We start from the raw sequence: 22215 nt of genomic DNA, 5'->3' as shown, positions 1-22215 counted from the left end.
AACCATTTTTCAAAACGTTGAACATTGTGGTCATCTGTTTATGTCTTTATCTTCATATCTCAGTAGTGTGGTTGAATAACTAACTGAAAATCTCTTTTGAAATTATGTTTATTTGAATTAAATGTTTTGTATTAGCAAAAGTTCCTAGGGTCTTAGCTTACACTAGTTCAGAACAGCAAAGTATGCTCTGTTCAGTCAAACTAAAACCCTTGTGAGCTAAGGCCACTTTTAGGCAACTGGGGACTCTAACACGTCATGACACAAGGCCTGTATTGCCATTGGCCCCACTTCGGTATCTTGCTTGTCCCCCACCCCCAACCTGGACTTGCCTTTCTGCTCTCCCCACAAGTGTCCATCCTCCTGCCTGAGGAGGGGAAGGGGAACACAGAAGGACCCTAGGCAATACTAACCTGAGCAATCACAGAGTATCTTCATAATAACCCAAACTGACTGAAGTTGTCTTTTTGTCACACTCGAGAGTCCTCTGGGGTTTTGTTGACAGGGCCCCTATACTTACTGTGTTTTGGAGTTAACACCCTACTAAAATATGTAGAGCAGTTCTGTGCTTGATTCAGGCCACCTGCAAACTCAGATGTCACTGTGCCTATTTAAGCTTTTCATATTTACCTTTTTGTATGTACCTATTTAAGCAACCACAGGGTCTATAAGGTTGTGTCATCTTAAGTATATGTGCATGCTCCCAAACCAGGGGCTAGTTATCCTGGGCATAGTACTGAACAAACGCAGCTATTGTTTCTCATTCTGGAGCTATCTTGGGTATCTCTGTCTAGCACCTTGCAAACATACCCACAGGATGATATTCACAAAGGAATTTAGGTACCTATATTCTCTGCACTATTAACAGGGAGAGTTAAGCATCCAGGATTATGATTCACAACAACTAGCAGAGTGAGCAGGGTGAGGATGATTGCACTCATCATTAGGAAACACTGAAGAGGGGAGTGTAGCCAAAATTCTGCCTGGACCTACACTGTAATTAGAGGCCTATGCAATACTGGGATTCACAGGCTAAGACTTCTGCTTAGACTTATTGTCTACCATCTCTTTGGGTACAGGTGCCTGGCTCACTTTTTTTTTTTTTAAGGCACGGTCAGAGGAAAGGTAATGTTTTTGGTACCTGTAGCAACCTTTTATGTAATAGCCCACTGGCTGGCACTCACCCAGGAAGTGGGTGGTCTGGCTTTTAAGCCTGGCTCTGGAGGAAAGCCTCTCTCCACATCTCTCGATTCTCAGGAGAATGCCCTAACCAGAAAGCTCTAAGAAGAGTGCTCTAACCAAAGGCTATGGTGGGCTGGGGGCACTCTCTGTTGTTGTGCCTGTGTTAATCCTTCCCTGTTTCTAATAGCTGTCTTAGCCCACCTTTTTACTTTCCTTGTAATAAAGATAAATTAGGGGATATTTTTTTCCAGAGAGAAAGAAATCATGAAGACCCCAGAAATAGTTTAGAAATAGAATGTCTTTGTTACCAGTTATTTTTATTTTCTTTTTTTCTTTAGATGATTTTAAGCCAGCATCCATAGACACATCTTGTGAGGGGGAGCTCCAAGTTGGTAAAGGAGATGAAGTAACAATAACATTGCCACATATTCCAGTAAGTTTATTGTATGTTACAGGGGTGTAGGTTTTAGCCGTGACTCTTGTATGCTACAGTGCAGTTTTACTTTTCAACTTCGTAGCAAATTCACTGTGGTTTTATTTTCTTGCTGACTGCTATTCAGGTTTATTTTGCTTTAGATGTATTTAATGTGTTGTTGCTTTTACCTTTGATCACAAAACTAAAGCAAAACATTTCAATGTTTGACTATATCAGCATATCATTGTAAAATGCAGTCTATAAAAGTCCAGTCTTCTTTGCGTATAGTTAGTCTTTCTTGGGGTTCTTTGGAAAAAGCTTTTAATTCTAGCTGGAGTTCCAATCCACTTTTTATTAGAGGTGCACCGATAGATCGGTCCATATCATATCGGCACCAGTAAAAGGAAAATTGACATTATCAGCACTCTGCTTTTTTTGGCTGATGTGGCTGATAACACCACATAAATGCTGCGTGCATGCACGCAGCTGCAGTACAGCATGCAGACAGCCAGCCTGGCAGCTTGGAGAGCAGTGTCCGGCTGAAAAGTCTGTTGGGGTGGGGAGAGGGAAGGAGCATGGTGGGGGTGCAGATTGAGGCCCCTGCAGTGAGGGAGGGAGTGGGGCTGGGGTAGGGACAGGAGCTACCCAGCTGGGGTAGGGCATGGGACAGAGCCACAGGGCGGGGTGGGGGCGGATTCCACTGTAGCACATGCCTCTGGGGGAGGCATGGGGGGCATGTGCCCCCTGTATGTGCACATGGGGTGAGGGTGGGCTTCTGCTGCAGGCTGGGGCTGGAGGCTGTGCTGGGCTCTTCCCGGTGCAGGGGCTGGGTCGGGGCTGTGCTTGATGTGATGGCAGCACTGGGAGGAGGAGCTATGGTGAATTTTGGGGTGGCTGTAGCCTTCCTGTACCCCCCCCCCAACCCCAGCGCTGCCACTGTCCAGCCCAAGCGCAGCCTCCAGCCCCAGCCCACAGCAGCAGCCCACCCTCGCCCTGTTCACAAATCTGGGACCCACCCCTTCCCTCTCCCTACCCCTTCACCCACAACAGACTTACCAGCCAGACACTGCTCTCCAAGCTGCCAGGCTGCATATCAGCAGTTGGATCAGAATTGGCCAGTAAGGCTGGTTAATCTTCGGCTGTTGGTATCGGCCCAGAAAATCTTTATCGGTGCACCCCTACTTTTTATTATACTTAGTTCTCTAACTAGGATAAGAAGTTGTTTAGGGAGTCTTTGTTTTATTTTGATGTTCTGATTCCCTTTTAAGTTGTTTTGGTCTTCTTTTCACTTTCCTGTTCTTAAGTTGTTCTGTTTTCTTATTGTAAGCCACCCTGAGCCTTTGTTGGGAAGAGTGGCATATACATTGAATAAATAAATACATAAATAGTTTAAGTATGGATCAAGAAACAACTTTCAGAAGGCTAAAGGTAGACCTTTTAATATGGCTTTTTGTTACTGAAGGTTATGCAAACAACATGTACTGTGTACCCCATCCTCCCCATCCTGTACCTCAACTTTGTAGGAGGTTGGAAGGTGCTTCTGGTCAGATGCAATGAATTTAAATCGCAGTTCCTTCACAAGTTATACAATAAAGATCTGTTGTGCCAAGATGATAGTCAAGTGACAATAAAGAATATGGCCAAACCTTTGTAAATGCTTATGTTTTGTAATAAAGAGCTTGGGTTTTCCACAGTGAAACAAATCCTGCGCCCGTGTTGTAGAATTGGATTTGTGTGTTGGCTCAGGCTAATATTATCAGTCTAACATACTTGAATTAATATACAACATAGATAGGTTTAAAATGGATGGGCAACATTCCTTTCCTTTTCCTTTGATCAACAATCATATTGTTCCCTTATTTTATATTCGTGAATAAAAATTGGTTGTCCTGCACCCTTCCAGATGCCTGTTCTGATTAAAAATTATTTTAATTTTACTCTGGTAAGAACAGAAAATGTCATTTTGATTTGATTCATCCTCTGATTTAAAAAAAAATTCCCCAATTTTTGGATGAAAAAAAGTAACCCAAAACCCACATTTTTCCATGATTAAAATGAAATGCCACCATAGGTAGATAGATATTAATGGAAATGCAAAACTGTATAACTCTTGGTTCAGAGATGATACCTTTTATTGAACCAACTAAGAAATCCCAACAAAAATGATCTTTTTTGCAAGCTCTTGGGTGCACACCCTTTCTCAGGCTCAGAGAAAATTAAAGGTGGTAAAAAGTCCCCATGGGTAGAAAATAAACTTCCATTTTGCACAGAGGAAGCTGAAGGTGGAAGTCTGTTCCTCTGGGTCCATGAAAGTGTCTTTTGTGAGTTGCTTTTTAATGCGTAGATAAGGCAGGATTCCTTTCCTGGTAGTGTCAGATGGCAAGCAGGAAGGTGTAGAAATCTTTCTTGTTCAGCAATGAAGTTTAAATCCAAAATTGGCTAAAATTTGGCATCTTCCATGTTTCAGAGATGTATTTGGTAGCCGTGTTGGTCTAACACGGCTACCAAATGCATCTCTATATATTAATGGCATTTCATTTTAATTATGAGAAAATGTGGATTTTGGGCTACATTTTTTAATCCAAAAATTGGGAAATATTTTTATCAGAGGAAACTAGGATCCCTGCTGATAAAGAATGTGTTGATACCAAGACTTGCCACACACACATGCTGATAAAACAACCAAGGGGGTTTTCTGATCTCCTGAATCCTGTTCTTCCATTGTAACAAACAGTTTTTTACCAAATCCCTGGCAATTGGATGGGTTACCAGTTCTAGTCTCTCATTTGCATTTGCCCTATCCCTGAGCTGTATCGCTTTGGTAGCTCAAAGTTGTATTTTAAGGGCTATGATTCCCTTTAAAAGCAGAGAAGCCCAAAGAGACTGTCTTTTTGCATACTGTTCTTGATTAAGAGGCTTCCCAAGAATATTGATTGGCAAAGGTGCTCTCAGGACTCTGAAGCACAGCCTCCTGCTTGTTCAATTGTAAATAAACCTCATTATTCTTTCTCCCTTGCTTTACAGTTATTGCATGTATAAAATCTGACTGGGTTTCATAGTGGAAGATGTACATTTACATACCCCTCAGACAAACTGTGTTAGGTTTTTGATTAACCCTTTCACTCTTAGCCATGCGTCTCAGTGCAGTATAAAATCCCAGCATTAAAGGGACTTCAAAGATCATCTAGTTTCATTCCCTGCACAGGTGCAGAATTTACAGTTCCTAAACTATCCCAGGCAGAGGCCTGTTGCAGCCTCTTATTGCAAACCTCTAGGGAAGGAGATTCCACAACTTTCGTTCTAGGCAGCTTGTCCCATTGTCCTGCTGTTCTTACAGTTAGGAGGTTTTTCCTGAGACTTAATCTAAATCTGCTTTTCTGCAGTTTAAACCCATTTCCTTTTGCCCTTCCTTCTGTGGCAGGGTACAATAATTTGTATCCCTCTTTACTGAAGCCATTCAAATATTTGAAGACTAATATGTTCTCCCCTACCCTCCACACTTTCCTTTTCTCCAAACTGAGCATACTTAGTTCCTTCAATATTTCCTCATACAGCCTTCATTCCCAACCCCTTTAACATCCTTGTTGCTTATCTCTGGTTCTTCTCTGGCTTTTCTGCATCCTTCTTAAACTGTGGTGCTTGGAACTGGACATATTACTCCAGCTGAAGCCTAACCAGCACTGAGAGTTGTGCTATCATCTCTTGGGTCTTGCATACTGTGTCTAATGCCACTCAAAACTGCATTTTCTCCACCATAAGCCCCAGATCCTTCTTGGCAATCCCATTTTGCATTTATATTTTTTTCTTCCCTTTGGGTAGAACCTTATGGTAGTCTTTGTTGAACTTCACTGATATCCAAAGATGACTGCTTCAATTACTGAGGATCTCTTTAAGTTTTAATCCTATCCTCTGAAGTATTTGTCATCTGCAGATTTGATCAATATATTATCTATCCTTCCATCCAAGTCATTAATAAAAATGTTAAAGTACCATTGGCTCCAGAAGAGCCTGTCAACCCCTAAAACCTCTGCTAACCTGAAATTGATCCATTGATATTTACTCTTTGCTTTTGATTATTACACAAGTGATATATAATGGTAACAGTATCATTGTAATTCTGTCTTGCCCACATTTCTCTGGCTTCCCTATGAGAGTGGCACGTTGGACTCTGTTAAAAGCCTATTTAACTCCAGGTATATTATGTCCACTTTATTCTGCTTATGGACCAAACCTGCTTTCCTGTCAGTGAAGGAGATCAAGTTGGTTTGGCATGATTTGTTCTTAATAAATCCATGTTGGCAACTAGCAATCACACCATCATCTAGATGTTTACAAACTGAGTGTTTTATAATTTGCTCTAATAACTTCCCAGGTATCAAAGTCAAGCTGCCTGTTCTGTAATTTCCAGAGCCCTCCTTTTTAAATATGGGTACCTTCTCCAGTCCTCTGGGACTTCACTTGTCCTTCATTAATTTCAAATGTTATTGTTGCCAGTTCTTTGAGGTTTCTTCAGCTAGTTCCTTCCATATCTCAGGGTGATTTCCATCAGGTCACTCTAACTTTAATTTTTACTATTATGAATGATTTTTTTTTTGATTGCATTCCTTTACTTATCAGGAACTACATTTTTTTCCCCACTCTTTGTTTACATAAACTTTGCTAGTTGTCTGACTGAAGTTCTGATTTGTGAAGACTGGAGTAAAGCAGGCATTTAGCTTTGCCTTCTTTGTGTCTACTGCTAATAGTTCACCTTCTCTGAGCAGCAGAGCCACAGTTTCCCTGATCTTTTTTTTCTGACCTGCTTGTAGAACCCTCTTGCTGTCACCCTTAACATCTCTTGTCATTTATTTGCCATTTAGCTACTTCTCTTTAGCTTTCCTTATTCTTGTCCCTAAATATTTTTGTTGTTCCTTTGTAAACTTTTTAGTGACATGCCTGCCCTTCTGTTTCCTGCATGTATCGTTTCATTTTTCAGATGCTTAAAAATCTCCTTGATGCAGATGTGACTCAATCCTGCTTATTGGATCTTCATTTAAATATAATATCTGATATTTGCATTCTCTCTCTCTCTCACATTTCCTCAGATGGCTGTTCTACTGCATGCATAATTGGAACTGTATTTTGCATGCAAACCTAAGGTTTTCTGAGCTCATAAAAATATTAGGGAGGTTTCTAAAAGTTGTCAGTGTGAACTATGAAAATTCAGTAGCCATATTTGAAAGGAGAATTATAAATAATAGTTGCCAAAGAATGGACACGTTTGTCACTACAAAGCTACTTAAAAGGATTACAGGTATGATACTGCTGTGGTAGTGAAGAAAAGTCTGATCTAATCCATACAAATGTATTCATCCCCTTTAAAATGAACAAATGTTTTGAATAAAAATTAAATAATTTCTTGGTCCTAAGTCAGAGAAATGCTTGTATTCTTTAGAGTTACCTTTCATATGCTTTTATATGCTGTGGGCATAGTCAAATGAATGTGTACTTCTTAAATACTAGGGCTCAACTCCTCCAATGACCGTTTTCAAAGGAAATAAAAGGCCATACCAGAAGGACTGTGTACTTATTATCAATCATGACACTGGAGAATATGTGCTTGAAAAACTTAGTAGCAGCATTCAAGTCAAGAAAACAAGGTAAAACTGGAGACACACATGGATTCATATAAATAATTTTTGCCAGAGCTAATGTTAATGGTGTTCTTTTGGGAGATGGCTTTGATTTCTTGTGGATTTTTGTATAATGTTTAATCATATGGACCTAGTGTGACCAATCATGCCTTAACAAGTAAATCTCTATTGTATATGTATATCTGGGTGTAAGTGGTGGAATGCCCATTACTGAAGAGAGATCATTATAATTAATTATTGGCCGGTAATAGCTGATATTTTCAAAGTTTTTAAGCTGGCCAAAAGGTTGGGTGACTTTCAGGAATCTCTAGTAAAGCTGGAAGTGCCAACCCAGCAAATGGCCAGTTAGATTTGTCAGTAACAGATCTAAAGACTTTCTGCAGAAGTCATAAGCCTCTAGTTACTTATGCTAATTAAACTGGAAGAAACACACGTCTGCATAGAGTAGATAAATATACAAAACAGAGCAAAAGGCCAAAACTTAAAGGTGCAAGGCTTGAAAAATAATGGATGTATAATTATTTGTTGTAGGTTCTTGCCTAAAAGAATTGCTGAGGTCAGAACTTCTGCCAGATCTGAAATTCATACCTCAGTGCACAGATTACACTCCACAAAATATACAGATGAAATATATTTCAAAGTAGTCATGCTGATAGCTAGGCACCTGAAGTCTGTGAATTGAGTTCTTTAGGCACCGTTGAGCACAGTTCAGTTGAGTTTTAAGGAGTGTGCGGTTATTTAAATATCTCATGCATAAGTAATTTTTAAGTAGCTTAAAATGTGAAATGTTAAAAATGCATCACTGCAGTCATTGAACCATTGACTGAGGGCCTCCCAAAACTTTTTAGAGATGCAAATTGGGGCCAGGATGGTTGTTGGCTGGGAGACCCCCTAAAAACAGCTTGGCACTCATGATTCAGTAGGTCCCACTTCTCTCTGAGTCAGTGTATCAGCATGGTACTTCAGGACCCTGTACTTTGGGGGTCATTCATGTCTTTTTTTTTTTTAATGAGATGTAAGTGGTCATGATCACAGTTTTACATCTTTAAAGATCGCTTGGCATTCTTTACAATGGAGGAGTATTAGACCCGGCTCCCTCACCAGATTCAAAGCTGCATATCAACGACAGAAAAATTGGTCTTTATGTATTTAATTTCTGTGGGTCTGTCAGCATTGCAGGCCCCAGTGTAGTGTAGAGATATTATTGAGAGAGCTGTTAGTTTGCTTCTGGTACCTGAGGTTGTTCACAAACTGGCAGAGTAAATTAGCAGCCATGGATACTGCTTCCCAGTATCCAGCTCGGTTATCTGTATGCTACACTGCAGCTTTAGATGTACGCTGACTGGCAACCTTTTCAAGCTGCGGGCTGGAATGACCCACTCTGGGTCAGAGGCAGGCAGGATGGCGAGTGCTAGGCCAATGCCACTGCTAGCACTCATCCCCTGCAGTGGTACAGGGAGTGAACCCACCATCAAAGTCCCACATTTGTGGGCTGGATCCAAAGTTTTCACAGGCTGTAGGTTGGTGACCCTCGCCCTAACCAACTTAAGATGATTCAGGATGAAAGATGTTATCTATATCTAATTTGTTTTTAAAAGGATAAATATTCACTGGCAAACTAAAATCTTTTGTGTACAGAATATGTTATTGCTAAATCTCACATAGACTTAAAATACATTTAATAAGGATGCAACCCTGCAGTCTTTTCACATGCAGATTTCCTGTTAAACAGCAGTAATGTCATGTACTAAAAGAGAACAGTTTTTGGCACTGTAGCACTTACAATATGTAATTTGCAGTGAAGCTCCACAAGATGCAAAGTAAATAGGCATTCACACTGAAATCATTAAATAGATTTGGAACATGAATCTGACTAGGAAAAATTAATACAGTTCTATGGCACCACCAATATTCCAATATTATGCATGTTGTTTCAGAGCTGAGGGCAGCAGTAAGATCCAGGCCCGAATAGAACAACAGTCTGCCCGAGCCTCGCAGCCTTCATCACAGTTCAGAGCTCCAACCAAGCCAGCAGCTGGACCTAAAACCTCCCCTGTGAAAGACAACCCTTCACCTGAACCTCAGCTGGATGATATTAAGAGAGGTAAAGAACTGTTATATGATTATGTATTTATAAAGACTTAAAAGCATCTACTATTGGTACTTGACTGCTAGTCTGTGTTCTCTGGCACTCGTTCTAAGGATTCTTAATGAATTAGTTATTCTCTTCTGTCAATCTAGGCATTTATATTTGCTCATCTCTCCGTCTTATGAAGATCATTTGCTGATAATTTTAATCTCTTTCAAAATATTCCTTGTGTAAAAACAGAACTAAAAAACTTGAACAGTGTAACAATTGGATACTATGGGAGTTGTTTGCTTAGTTTAGCCAGCAGAAGACGATCCAGTCCTGTATGCATGTAACTTTGATAGTGATTAGGTGTGTACAGTATGGATCATATGCCCATATACTTGCTGTATTATTCAAGTTTCTTAAGGGTGCAGGATAGTAAATATTAGTGTCTTAACTAAACATATCTGCTCAACCAGCCATGTGGCCACAATTTAGGCCTTTGTGGGCATTGATCAGCACAATCTCTGCCCCTACCCTCTCCACCAAGATGGTGTTGTGCATGGTTTTACTGTGACTAGTGCAGTTGGAGCAAGATGCTTTCTGAATATAGGTTTTATCTGGGTCTCTTGGGTTTCTTGGCTTGGACTAGAATTGATTTTTATTTTTTTTTTTGTCTTTAAGACCATGCTGTTCTTTTCTTTTTTATTTTTAGAGTTTTTCTCTGCCCCACATAGCTGTTTTTTTCCTGTACACTTAGCCTTTATTAATTACCCTACATTATTCAGCAAAATTTTCTTCAACTTACACTAGGCGCTAGGAGAAATTTTCACGTTTCAAGCACCCATATGTTGCCTGGAGCACGTTGTTTACTCCTTGTATAAAATTTGAAGTATGTTGGTCAAAAGACGATGCTGAAGTCTATGGGTTTGTGAATTTTGATGCTTTTAGCGTCTCTCTGTTTTATACCTTTTTAATTTTGACATTTCAAATATGTGAAGTTAGTTAAGGGAAGAAACTACAGAGAGATCATTTTAATATCTGGGAAGGTTAAGTGTAAAAGGTTAGTGTATGGTCATTTCTCTGTTATTGGAACAGCCTATATTGGAGAGAACCTCAAAGTAACATCTGCCCATTTGCATACTTAGACATAAGGGCGTTTGGCTGGCACAAAAAGGGGAAAGATCAAGGTTGTATTTCATAGAGAGGATATTTTATAAACAATCCCAGTAAGAAAGGGAATGGATCCATTGGCAGAATAGTTCTTGCTGATAGAACAATTGTACTTGCCTTCAGGGGCACAACACAGAATATAATGTCCAGGGGATAGATGGTCCAAAGAGATTCTGTACTACCTTTGCATCCTTCTGGGATGACATAATTAAGTTGCTAAGTGAGTGGAGAGGCCCCTGAACTTGTCTTAAGTAAAAGCCACTTCCCCACACTAGGATGTGGGCTGTTGTACCTTGCAGAATCTCTGCAGTCAGTCACACCTCTGACATACCCCTATTGTCCTTGATATATTCCCTAGGGTAGGGTTTAGGAGCCAGCCTCATGGCCATCTCCACAGTGCCTATACCAAATAAATCCTTTCCCTGCTGGTTGTGAAACCTTTTGTGAACCTTTTGCCTCTTGGTGTAACAAAGGAGCCAAAATAACACAAGGATTTTGCCAATTATGAATACTTAGCTGCATCTGACCACACTTCATTGAGCAATGAAAATAAATGACCAGATTGTGGTGTGTATGGGGGGAGGGAGTAGAGGATTGCTGACATGAATAAAGCATATTTGAGCACAGCAGATGTATTTGTGGCAATGTTGACATAATTAAGATGTACAATATGCAGAAAAAAAATGTGTGTGTTTGTCTGTGTGTGTATATATGTATGTATTTTGCTTGAAAACTATGAATTCATTGCTTAAAAGTTGAGTAGCTCTATATACCTAAACTGCAGTTGTACTTTAAAATTTAACGTTATAAAAATGACAGCATAGAATTGCATAGTGTGTGTCAGGGATATCTGTGAATCAAAGTTATTGAGTTTCACTGTGCAATGTTGGTTTTCCTATCTTCTCTACAAACTCACAATACCAAATCAAATTGTTTTCTTTGTCTTGCGTAACCTTTCTTCTACCCTATATTCCGCTTGGGATGCATGGCCTTATAGTTGCAACTGTTAGGCATCAACAATGTGTTGTAGCCTTGGTGGTACTTTTAGGTACTACTACTAGTACTAGTAGTTTTAGACACTCAGTGGCCACATCTACACAAGATGCTGATGCTTGCACAAGTACTAAATGACTGAGCAGTAACCGTCATTACTGTGCAGTAGTGTCCCCAAACAGTTTTTTGGTGATGCTGAGTGAGCTGTAGCTTGTTACTACTTCTCAATAGCATCGCATCACATGTTGTGCCCTGCGACTCTACTGCGCAGTAGTAACGAGCTACTGCGCAGTCAGCATCTTGTGTAGATACAGCCAGCACTTCCAAGAATCAGGGCTAGTCAAAGACTTTGTAGATCGGAAGGTACATGAACTCAAATAAAAATGCAAGAGAAGAGAAGGCGCTATCTTTATATTAATGATTTCCTAACCTTCATTTTCTTTTAATCTAGAAATGTCTGATGTTGACTATTGTGTGTAGAATTGCAAGATTGTTTCACTTTTTAAAAAAGAAAAGTCAAGAAATCAGGTGTTTAAAACAAAAATATTAAAAATTCCCACAGCAGTCAACTTTACTAGACAGCATGTACTCATTAAAGCAGACTTATGTCAAAAAGCTCTATATAAAGTATATAGTAATACCAACTACTGCAGTTCTTGACTCTTGTGGTCTTTTCAACTTAATTTGGATGGACTTGGTTTGTTGACCTTAAGGAACAAAAGGTATGTTGATAAGTATCTGATTGTTCAGAGTTAAATTGGTATATTGACTGTGCAGTGTAATCATCATGCCTTTACAGAAAAAAAGACCAGAATTCCAATTTGTCTATACTGATGACTATAAAAAGAAGTCAGCATAACAGATGAATAGGAAAAATGTAAAATCTGGCATGAAGGAAGCAGCCTTGCTTTTCCTTTAGGATCTTGGTATTGCTGTTGACTCAGCTACCACCTTTGACATACTAAGACAACTGGGATTTAACTGACTTCCCTGAAAATCCTGTGGAAGCTCTGCAGGATATGTTTTTTAATGATACAGAGCAGCTGTGGCACCAATGAAGGCAAAGATTTCTTGGCCTCACTGGTAAATGATTTGAAATATTAAGTGTGTGGTACTCAGAGACAAGACTAGAAAGCTCCTGAAGGAAACTGCAAGCCCATGAGGCAGCAGCTGATTGGAAAAGGGCCTAAACTTTGCTAGTTTCTGTTGCTGATGATAAGCAATTTTCCAGCCCAGTTCCTCATGCTCAATATTATTGGTGTAACTTTGTTATTCCTTTCTCTGCTTTTTTCCACACATCCAGTCTGGCACCATATCTTGCCACCAGTTTCACCAAGATGTTTTTCCTTTCCCTCCTGCTAGATTAATCTTTTGTTCCTATGGGTTTACTGCTTGTCTCTTCCAGCATAGTGTCTCTCTCTTCCCCACCACCCCTTCCACCCCATTCTGTCTTTTGTATTCTAATTTTACTCTCCTTACACTTTTGCTGTATGTGCTATATCACACACGCACACTTTCTATATGGTGCAAATCTACCCTGCCTTTTAGAAAGGCAGTGGAAGAAAAGGATGTTGAAAACTGCAAGCAGGGGTTCTACAAATGTGTCAGATGCAAAAGAAAGATCAGGGAAAGCGTTCAGTGGAGAAGGTGAGGGATCCCAGAGGACACAAAAAAGGCAGAGGTAATAAATACCTAATTTGCTTTGGTCTTTACCAAAGAAAAAAGGTCTTCAGAAGATTATCAGCATTGATATAAACAAGGGATGTGGAAAAAAGTATAAAATTAAGCTAGCGAGGAAAGATATTCATATCTGGGGGTTTCCGCTTGGGAAAGAGGGGCTAGGTCCAGTTTACCCTGTGCTTGGTTTTTCCAAATTGCATATTTAAGTCCTGAGACAGTGTCTTTCATCCTTGAAAGTTACTGTAGAATCCTAGAAATACATCAGCAGGGAATACATTGAAAGGAGTGGCTGGGGAGTGTTCTTCATGCATCTTAAAATCCAAATATGAAACAGAATTTTAAAAACTGCAAGACTGAGTTAGGAAAGGAGGGAGAGAGAGATAAATTGCCTTAGAAGTTTACAAAGTCTTATTCCCTCCCATAGGCCCAATCATGTAAATCCAAAAAAGAATCTTTTTTCAGTCAAAAAGAATAAAAATAGTTATATTGCATATAGAGGAACTTCAGGTGACAACCAGTCTGTTCAGGGACTGCTGAAAAGGAATTTTTTTTTTTTTCTAATCCAGTGTGTAATTAGCCAGAAGAAGTCACTGCCACTCCCAAATACTAAGGAGACCAAGATTTAGTAGGGTTCTTTAGTTCCATCTCCTGCCCCCAATGGTGCTGGAAAGAGATGGGGGGGGGGGGTTTCCAGCTGCTTTGTCTGGTACAACACATAGTGCTCTTAGGAGGGCTCAAAGTAACGATCATCTTTATGACATTTTTTATGCCTAGAAAGGTTCTGTTTTAGATTATTTTGAAGATACTTTACACAGAAAGAATGGTCTTGTGATTTATGGGATAGAAGAGATACTTGGGGAAATCTGAGTCAGATCCCTGATTCCATCATTGACTTCCTGAGTGACCTGATCTCTTAGCCTTAGTTCTGCAACTGTAAAACAGGGATGTTTATACCTACCATCTCCCATGCTCTCTGTCTTGTCCACTGAGACTGTAAGTTCTTTAGAGCATGGACTCATTTCTTACTGTGTGTGAGTACAGTCTCTAGCACAGTGGGGCTTGAACTCTAAGGACTTCACATGCACATAGAGTATAAAAAGCCCTAGTTTTAATGTTACTTTCCATCTGATCCCTGAACATTTGGACTTTTTGGCTGGAGGGATTAAAGAAATAGTTCCACCAATATGTTCTAAAGCTTCTTAAGCAGTTTTTTTCACAGCTTGTGGCATATTCAAAATACACAATGGCAGTGTGGTTTGGGTATTTTGTCTTAGAACTGATTAGCAATGTGGCTAAGATCTTGTCAATACAACTGCTGTATTATGCTTGTATATGGTTACTGGAACTGCTAATGCATGGGTTCCCATTGTGTTGACTGTTTACACACAAACTCTTTGGAGAAGAGACTGTTTTGTCTGTAAAGGGCATGGTACTGTGGATACTGAATAATAATAATAATAATAGCATGGGAAGAAATGCTTTTAGATTCATGAAACTTACGTATCTAAAATATATGGGAGTTATAACCTTGCTTCTTTGGAATCTGCTACAGTCTTTGGACAGTTTCAAGTGTTTTGTCTTCCCTCACCTCTCCTTTATTTAAGTAAGTCCCTTGTGTATGTTGGGATTCTGAAATTGTTTGACAAAGCTACTGAAGCTTTACATTCTTGTTTTCCCCCCCATAACTCGTGGCATCCCTCAGTGTTTCAACCTACTCAATTTCATTTTATTCCAGAGCTGAGAGCAGAGGTGGAGATCATTGAGCAGATGAGTAGCAGCAGCGGTAGTAGCTCATCTGATTCAGAGAGCTCCTCTGGGAGTGACGATGAAAGCTCTAGCAGTGGTGGTGAAGAGTCTGCACACATTTCCCCTTCTCAGCCAACCCACCAGCAGTACAACAACAGAAACCCTGTTGCTAATGGTACCAGCAGGCCACAAGGAAGCAATCAGCTCATGAACACTCTCAGTAAGTAAAGGTTTGTGCCTTCTCAGTGTGGGAAGCTGTGTGTGGCTGCTGGTTTTCTAAGCAGGCAAATGTATGTCTGTAGAACGTAATTCACTCAATAGTTATCCCAAGCAGTTACGTGCACACAGGCTTAAATATCTGGACAACACATCTTATAGCCAAAAGGTCGAACTTATCTGAACTTGTAGAGGCTCCTTGGTTTTGAAGCAGGCCCCGTGTGTGACTGGGCAGCAAAGCCCCATGGGGTAGGGGAGGGGTGGAAGTGAGGCATTTTGAGTGAAGGAGGAAGGAATTGTTGGTGTTTTTTTTTTAATTTAAAATAAAAGACAAAAATCTGAACTTCCAAAAATGTGGATTGGACAGTCAAGTTGTGAAGTTGCTATCTGTGTGTTAGTTGGTTGAAGGCTGATGCTGTTCATGGCAACTGTTGACCTCTGGATCATGGTGTATGCAGAAAAGGTCTGTGTGACCATCACACTAAGAACTTCAGCGTGTAAACCTAGGTAAGAATATGAAGGAGTGGAGTCTGCCCAAGACCTATCACACCCCCTTTAGATCATTGAGGCAGAGTCCAAAGGCCAGACCGAGTCCAGGTGCTCAGAGCCTCAATGATTGTAGCTTCTGCCAGAGACCAACAGATCTGAGCTGCTGCTGACTGCCTGACTCCTCAGTAAGGACATGTTTCTGTTGGGGTGATGTTCCTTAGTCTTTCTCCAACCAAGGAGTACCCACAAGAAGTGGGGGCTATGGTTTTGAGGCACCCTATACTCACCTTACTCCGGAGGTTGCAACATTTGTTGTATTTTATAGGAGCTACCCTGCCACGAGTAGCCCCACCAGTGTTGCCACCAAGCCCTCCAGTCGGATGCAGTTTATGGTCATACCCAGGCTGACAATGTAGGGGTGTAAAAATATGAACCTGGCTTGCAAAAACAAAGGCTTTGCTTTACCTGGCTGGGAGCCAAGAAATATAACAGACCCGTTACAAAGTCTCCCTCTGACCAGAGTAATGACCTACTGAAATCGCAGTTTCTCAGATTCTGTGAAATCTGGCATTGCCTGCAAAATCTGCGGGGGAACTTGCTGAAAAGAAAATGCTGGCTCCCGAGAGGGAGAGGGAGAGGGGTGTCTGCCTGCTCTTGGCAAGATGGCTGCCATCCCCGCCCCTCACCACTGATTGGTTGCACAGGCTCCTGTCATGTGGTCCTGCCCCTCCACTAATCATAATGGGTGGAGCCATATGACAGGCAACCCTTGCAGTTGGTCAGCGATGAAGGATGGGGCCATCAGGGCCCTTTGGCTAATCGGAGGCCCCCTGTGCTTCGCCTGCAAAAGGGCTGCCAGGTCCTATGTTCTGCCCGCAAAATCAGGGGTAGCCACCCCGAATTCAGTAGGTCCCTACTTATGGGAGCACTGTTTGCAGAGATCTGACTGACAGATGCCCTGTCTTGGGTCCTGAGAAAGTTAGGCTTTCCCAAGCTTTTGGAGGGGTGATAAGTTTTAGATAAGCTAAGTATGTGTGCATTTCTTTTGTTGTTTTAAAATCCTTTCACTTATGCTTTGCTTTGTTCTTACTGCTAAGATTAAATAATTCTTTGGTTTAAAAAGCTGTGTCTTAAGCACTGGCAACAGCTCTTGAAGGACTGGCAGGTCCTGAACCCAGTTAGGCCTGCTGAGAAATCACAGTTGCTATTTGTCAGAGCATAGTCTGAGCCCAGGTCTGAGATTAAGGGAATCCTGGGACTGTGCCCAGAGAGAGGTGCAAGCATTAGGTCAGAGAAAGAAACACTTGAAGAGAACAGAGGATGGAGAAGAAATGCAGCTCACCCTGTAACCTTGACAAAGAGTACAGAACTGAACTTCATGTAGATTTAGAGACTTCTGCTGTTTTTAGATTCCCTGATTGCTGCAGAGTTTGTAAATTTGCCAGAAGAGGGTGAGGAGCATTTAGCCTGAGCCTAGGCTTAATGGATTAAACACAGCAAACTCCCTAAACTGTGTATCACTGGGCTTTTTATCCCTCCCTTTTCTTGAATGCTTCAGAGACTAAATGTAAATACTATTAATGTTGTATTAAGGTTGACACATCAAGCACTCCAAAACCAGGATGTTTCAGAAACAAAGGTTGTTCCTACATCATTAATTTAGCCATGCTGTTTACACAACACTTTTCTCCTGCTTTTTCTTTTCAGTGTAATTTTTTCTGTCTACCAGAAACCTGCAACCTCACATTCAGTATAGCACAGGTCAGCTCAGGAGTGGGCAAAATGCGGCCCGGGGGCTGGATGCGGCCCACCAGGCCATTCTATCTGGCCTGTGGGGGCCCTAAAAAATTTAGAAAATTAATATTAATCTGCCCTGGGCTGCCTGTAATGCCGCCGTTGATGGCTTGCCAAAACTCAGTAAGTGGCCCTCTGCCCAAAATAATTGCTCGCCCCTGGGTTAGCTAAACTATGCAATCCTGTCCCCTCAAATGTCTTCTCTTCTTGCCCTGACCACACTGTAGGAGATGGAAAAAGGGTGAGGAAACTACATGGCTGACCCATGTCAAAAGACATGGGTTCCCTGTCTGTTTCCCCCACATTGTCTGAAAAACTAGACTTAAAAGTTGTGACAAAGCCTGTGGCTTCTGTAGCAGATTCAAGCAAACTAAATATGAAAAAGACTGCATGGCTCATTTTTCGATCTTGCATTTCTTGTGTTACTTAACTTGCATTGAATTCAGTTAAATAACTTGCTGCCCTCAGGTTTTCAATGGTCTGCAGATTTGGTAATTGAAAATAATTTTGTTGTAGAAATTTTCAGGATACAGCTGAGGTTTTTGGCACTCAAGAAGGTGTGAGGGATGAGGTAGTTTGGACTTGTTATTGAGGAAAAACTGTATCTTTTCTTTCCTGCCATGCTTTGGAAGGGATGATGGAGATAGAATGGGGGATAGAATAGCAGGGCTTTTAAAATCTCCATTTTATAAAGAACAGTCAACTATTACAATTAACTGATTTATCCTTGGGGAAAAATCTTAATCAGTTTTCAATACAATGTTTACAAAAAGGCAGGACTAGGTTTCATAAAGAATTCTTAATTTTGCCTGTGGCAGTCATGAGTACATTTCTTGATGCCCTGCAAATGGTTAATTGGGCGTCTTTGTATGCAAATAAATATAGGATTTACATGTTCAAATAGATATCAGATACTGTCAGTGCAGTGTTGGAATGAACTGACTAAATAGTGCATCCTAACAATTCATAATGAGTCCAGTACCTATGGAAAACCATTAATATTGTTAATTAGTATTCAGCTCTTCTTGTAGGGCGAGATCTAAAGCCTGTTAGAGTCTGAGAGAGACTTTCCATTGATTTAGTAGATTTTGGCTAGGCTTTAGTTTAGGGTATGGTCACACAATCAAGTTTCCATTAGGCAAGCCAGGGGGTGAGCTTAAAATACACCAATTGCCTGTGTATTCACTTCCCTCTGTAAACAGGAGGGATTTTACCCCTCAGTGAAAATGGGACAATCTAGTGTTCAGCTGTGGTGGCGTACGAGTATGTACACTAGCAAATATCTCAAAGTAACTAACACACTAAGTTCTCACTAGCTTACCAGTAACTTGTGTATGTTCATGTTCCTGCACCCAAAGGAGGGCAGTTTTGCCATGCTTGGAATATGCTCATATTCCAGAGACTTGATCCAGCATATATCCGTGATCCAAGTCACTGATACCTATCTGTCACATGAACACCATCCACCCTGGGGAAGGTGATGTACCATGGAAACCCCAACATCAGTTTGGAGAGAGACTTTGGGGAGAAGAAATCTGAGAAGGGTATCTGTTGAGTAGGTCTTCTGCAGCAGGCCTGCATTTGAAGCAGGGGTGCAAAGGGAGATGGGCATATTGGAAAAGGCAGGCTTACAAAAATGTAAATGACCAGAACACTGTAAGAGCAGGGCAGGTGCTATTTATATATAATGAGTATGCTGTGAGGTCCTGAGCCTCTGAAGCAGTGGGTGTGCCCTTCTTCGCTGACTTGTAAAAAGGAGTGCCATGTGAGGTCAGCCCAGTTCTCTTGAGCACTGCCACTTTCAGATTTTTTCCTACTGATCATTACTTGTTGGGTCCTGCCTTTGTTACCAAAACTACCATTAAAGAAAAAAAATCTATTTGAATAGTGTAGATGGAGCCAGAAAAATTTCCCAGTGTCTTGCCCCAAAGCCGTATATGGCAGTGTGGCTGGGAGGAGACTGTGGAATTCATTCCACAGCTGCTAGAGAAGGGAAGGCTTCTTGCTGAATAGGGAGTAGCCTCTCTGTCTGTGGAGCCAAGGAGATTCAACTGTGCCTGGATCAGCCTGTACAGAAACTCTGCAAATGTTAATGTTCTTGCATCCAGAAAGTGATTATATTAGATGAGCTTCTGAGATGCCATTCATGTTCATGCCTGTGTAATTGTTGTTTAAATCTCCTACAGTTTAAATGTAATAATTCTTCAATTTGAATATAATCAAAGTATGAATTAACTTCTAGCCCCTGTGTTTTGTTGTTTTTTTAATAGGAAATGACTTGCAGTTGAGCGAGTCTGGGAGTGACAGTGATGACTAGAACCTGAGTTTTCAATGTTTCTGCTGCATATATATGAAGAACTAATTTACTTTGCAATGAGCCTGTTGCTGATGAAGGAGCTGGTATAAAGATGGCTTCATGTGTGGAATTTTAGTAGAAGCAATGCATAACTCTATAAAATATCCAATGTTATGTTAAACCGAAGACAAGGATGGTTTTACTTTGTGTATGAAGTGTATATTTTGTGTATATTCTATTCTTTTAAGGTTTTAAATAGACATGTATAGTCAATAAACCAATCTGTGTTCCAGACTGTTAACAATCTGTAAGGCATAATCCATTATCTCTTGACGTAACCTAAATATTTCCTGTTCACAGGAGATGTTCAGTACAGTTGTACTTTATCCTATACACCGTTCTTATTTCTAGACAAGAGCCAGCAAGTAGTTAAAATAATAATAAAAAAACCACAACAGAGTAAGGACTGGAGTGTATATTCAAGTGAGAGCATTGTAAGTTAAATTTCAACATTGGATTGGTTAATTCTGTTTGAGACTTTTCTAATGCCTTCTTTCTTACTGTTTTGACTTAACATGATGGAAATACATTAGACCATTGTAATAGAGATCCTGAACACCAGTCTTAATTGCTAACGTTGTTGCACCAGTGCCTTACAGGATAATTTTTAACTAAAATTTCAGTTGCTACCACCATTTTCACGGAGAATAATCTTAAATTCTGTTCCATTTTCGTTTACAAACAACCCCTGTAGAGCAGTGTACATGCATGCCATCTTATGTATAATAATGGGCACTGAGGACATTGACTCTCTCACAACAAAGTATGTAATTAAAACTTCGAAGTTAGAAACCTAACTGTTGTCTCGTGTACGAACCAAGACATCTTTCTTTAATACACTTCAGTGTCTCATTTAACTCCCATTTCAATGAGTTAGGTGCCTAAATACCTCGGTCTCTACCTATAATGTCTTAAATGCTGAATGTTGACACTGTTTAAGTTACTCCAGAGTAATCCAGTGGGAACCGGAGAGAAAATCCAAGCCACTGTACAGCTAGAACTCATAGGGCATTTTTACATGTGCTTCGGGAGTGGCAGAGGTGCTTTAATTAATTACAGCAGCTCTCAGAGCTGCTCTAAAGTGCCTGCAGTGTCTGGTGTATCAGCACCCCTGTGCTTCAAAATAGTGGCAGGGGCACTTTAACTAAAGCTCATTGAACAAGCTTTAGTTAAAGCACCTTCACCACCATTTTGAAGCACGGGGATGCTGATATACAAATTGCAGAGGTTGACTGGAGTGTGCTAATTAGCACGCTGTAGCAGACTTGATTAATCGAGTCTGCTCCGACACACTGTAATTCCAGCACATGGAAAAAGTCTCCTGGCACGTCTACAGGCACCCATAGGTACAATTTTGAAATGAGTACTCCAAAGAGCTGAATAAACAATGGCCATCAAAAACAGCAAGGAAAGCCAAAGGGTACCTGTAGACATGCAGGACACCTGCTCCAAAGTGCTGTAATTACAACACATCAGAGCAGACTCAATTAATCTTGTCTGCTGGAGCAGGCTAATTAGCACATTCCAGCAACTTTGTCCTGTGTATTCAGCATCCCTGTGCTTCAGAATGGTGGCAAGGATGCTTTAACTGAAGCTCGTTGAATGAGCTTCAGTTAAAGCACCTGTGCTGCCATTTTGAAGCATGAGACGCTGAATACACAAAACACTTTAATTAAAACACCTCCCTGCCCCACCCCTGGAGCACATGTAAAGACGCCCAAAGTTCTCCACAGTATCTCACATGGCATTTTCCCCAGATTGTTTCTTGTTGGGATCTCTGTGAGTTCCCAAACAATAAGATCCTCACAACAAGAAATACTTGCTTGTTTAAGGTAAAATTCACCTTTTATTTTTTTAATAGTTACATGGAAAATAAATGGCGTGTAGATCTCATGCTGGCTTTTCAACACAGGGCTTATAATATGTAACCCATGGTGAAGGTCAAGTGGCACTATATTTCTAATGTAAACTAGGAAATACAAAGCTGAAGTGGACACCCCCTCCATCTTTAGTTCTCAATGTTTACTTCTCTGGTGATGTCTTAGTCTGCTGTTATGTATATGTTTTATCTGCTGTTTGTTAGTTTTTTGCTTTAAAAAAAAATGTTTTGGAGATCTAGGAGACTTTGAAGGAAGACTATAAATAAACCAGATTTATTTTTCTGCATTAGATACATATTTAGGTAGGCATCTTTTTACATTCTTGTACATATTTTCATTTTAAAAAAATATTTGTTTTTAAAAGTGTTTTATGATGCGGATACATATTTTACAAGTAATTATTAAATATAGTTGGTGGTTTATAACCAACAGTTATTTGATTCTTCCCCCCACCCTCCGATGAGCAAAATGAATACAGGTGTTCTCTTCTTACCATTCTGTAAAAGCTTTTTATTTTATTTTATTTTTTTAATTTGATATAGCATTATTTTAATTTAATGTTAGTTTGCAGCCCAATCAGTGATTATGCT

At 40.4% G+C, this 22215-nt stretch overlaps 1 protein-coding gene across 1 annotated transcript; it reads left to right on the top strand.

Annotated features, from left to right (window-relative positions):
* On the top strand, positions 1-20538 carry EAF1 (ELL associated factor 1). The gene is made up of 5 exons (XM_025193874.1): positions 1-1612; positions 7097-7233; positions 9165-9331; positions 14880-15110; positions 19660-20538. The coding sequence occupies exons 1-5, from the start codon at positions 1475-1477 to the stop codon at positions 19704-19706; spliced, it is 720 nt and encodes a 239-aa protein (XP_025049659.1). The 5' UTR covers positions 1-1474; the 3' UTR covers positions 19707-20538.
* The last annotated feature ends 1677 nt before the right edge of the window (positions 20539-22215 follow it).

The sequence above is a fragment of the Alligator sinensis genome, unplaced genomic scaffold (genome assembly GCF_000455745.1).
Source record: "Alligator sinensis unplaced genomic scaffold, ASM45574v1 scaffold281_3, whole genome shotgun sequence".
Lineage (NCBI taxonomy): Eukaryota > Metazoa > Chordata > Crocodylia > Alligatoridae > Alligator > Alligator sinensis.
This window is presented reverse-complemented; position numbering and strand designations above follow the sequence as displayed.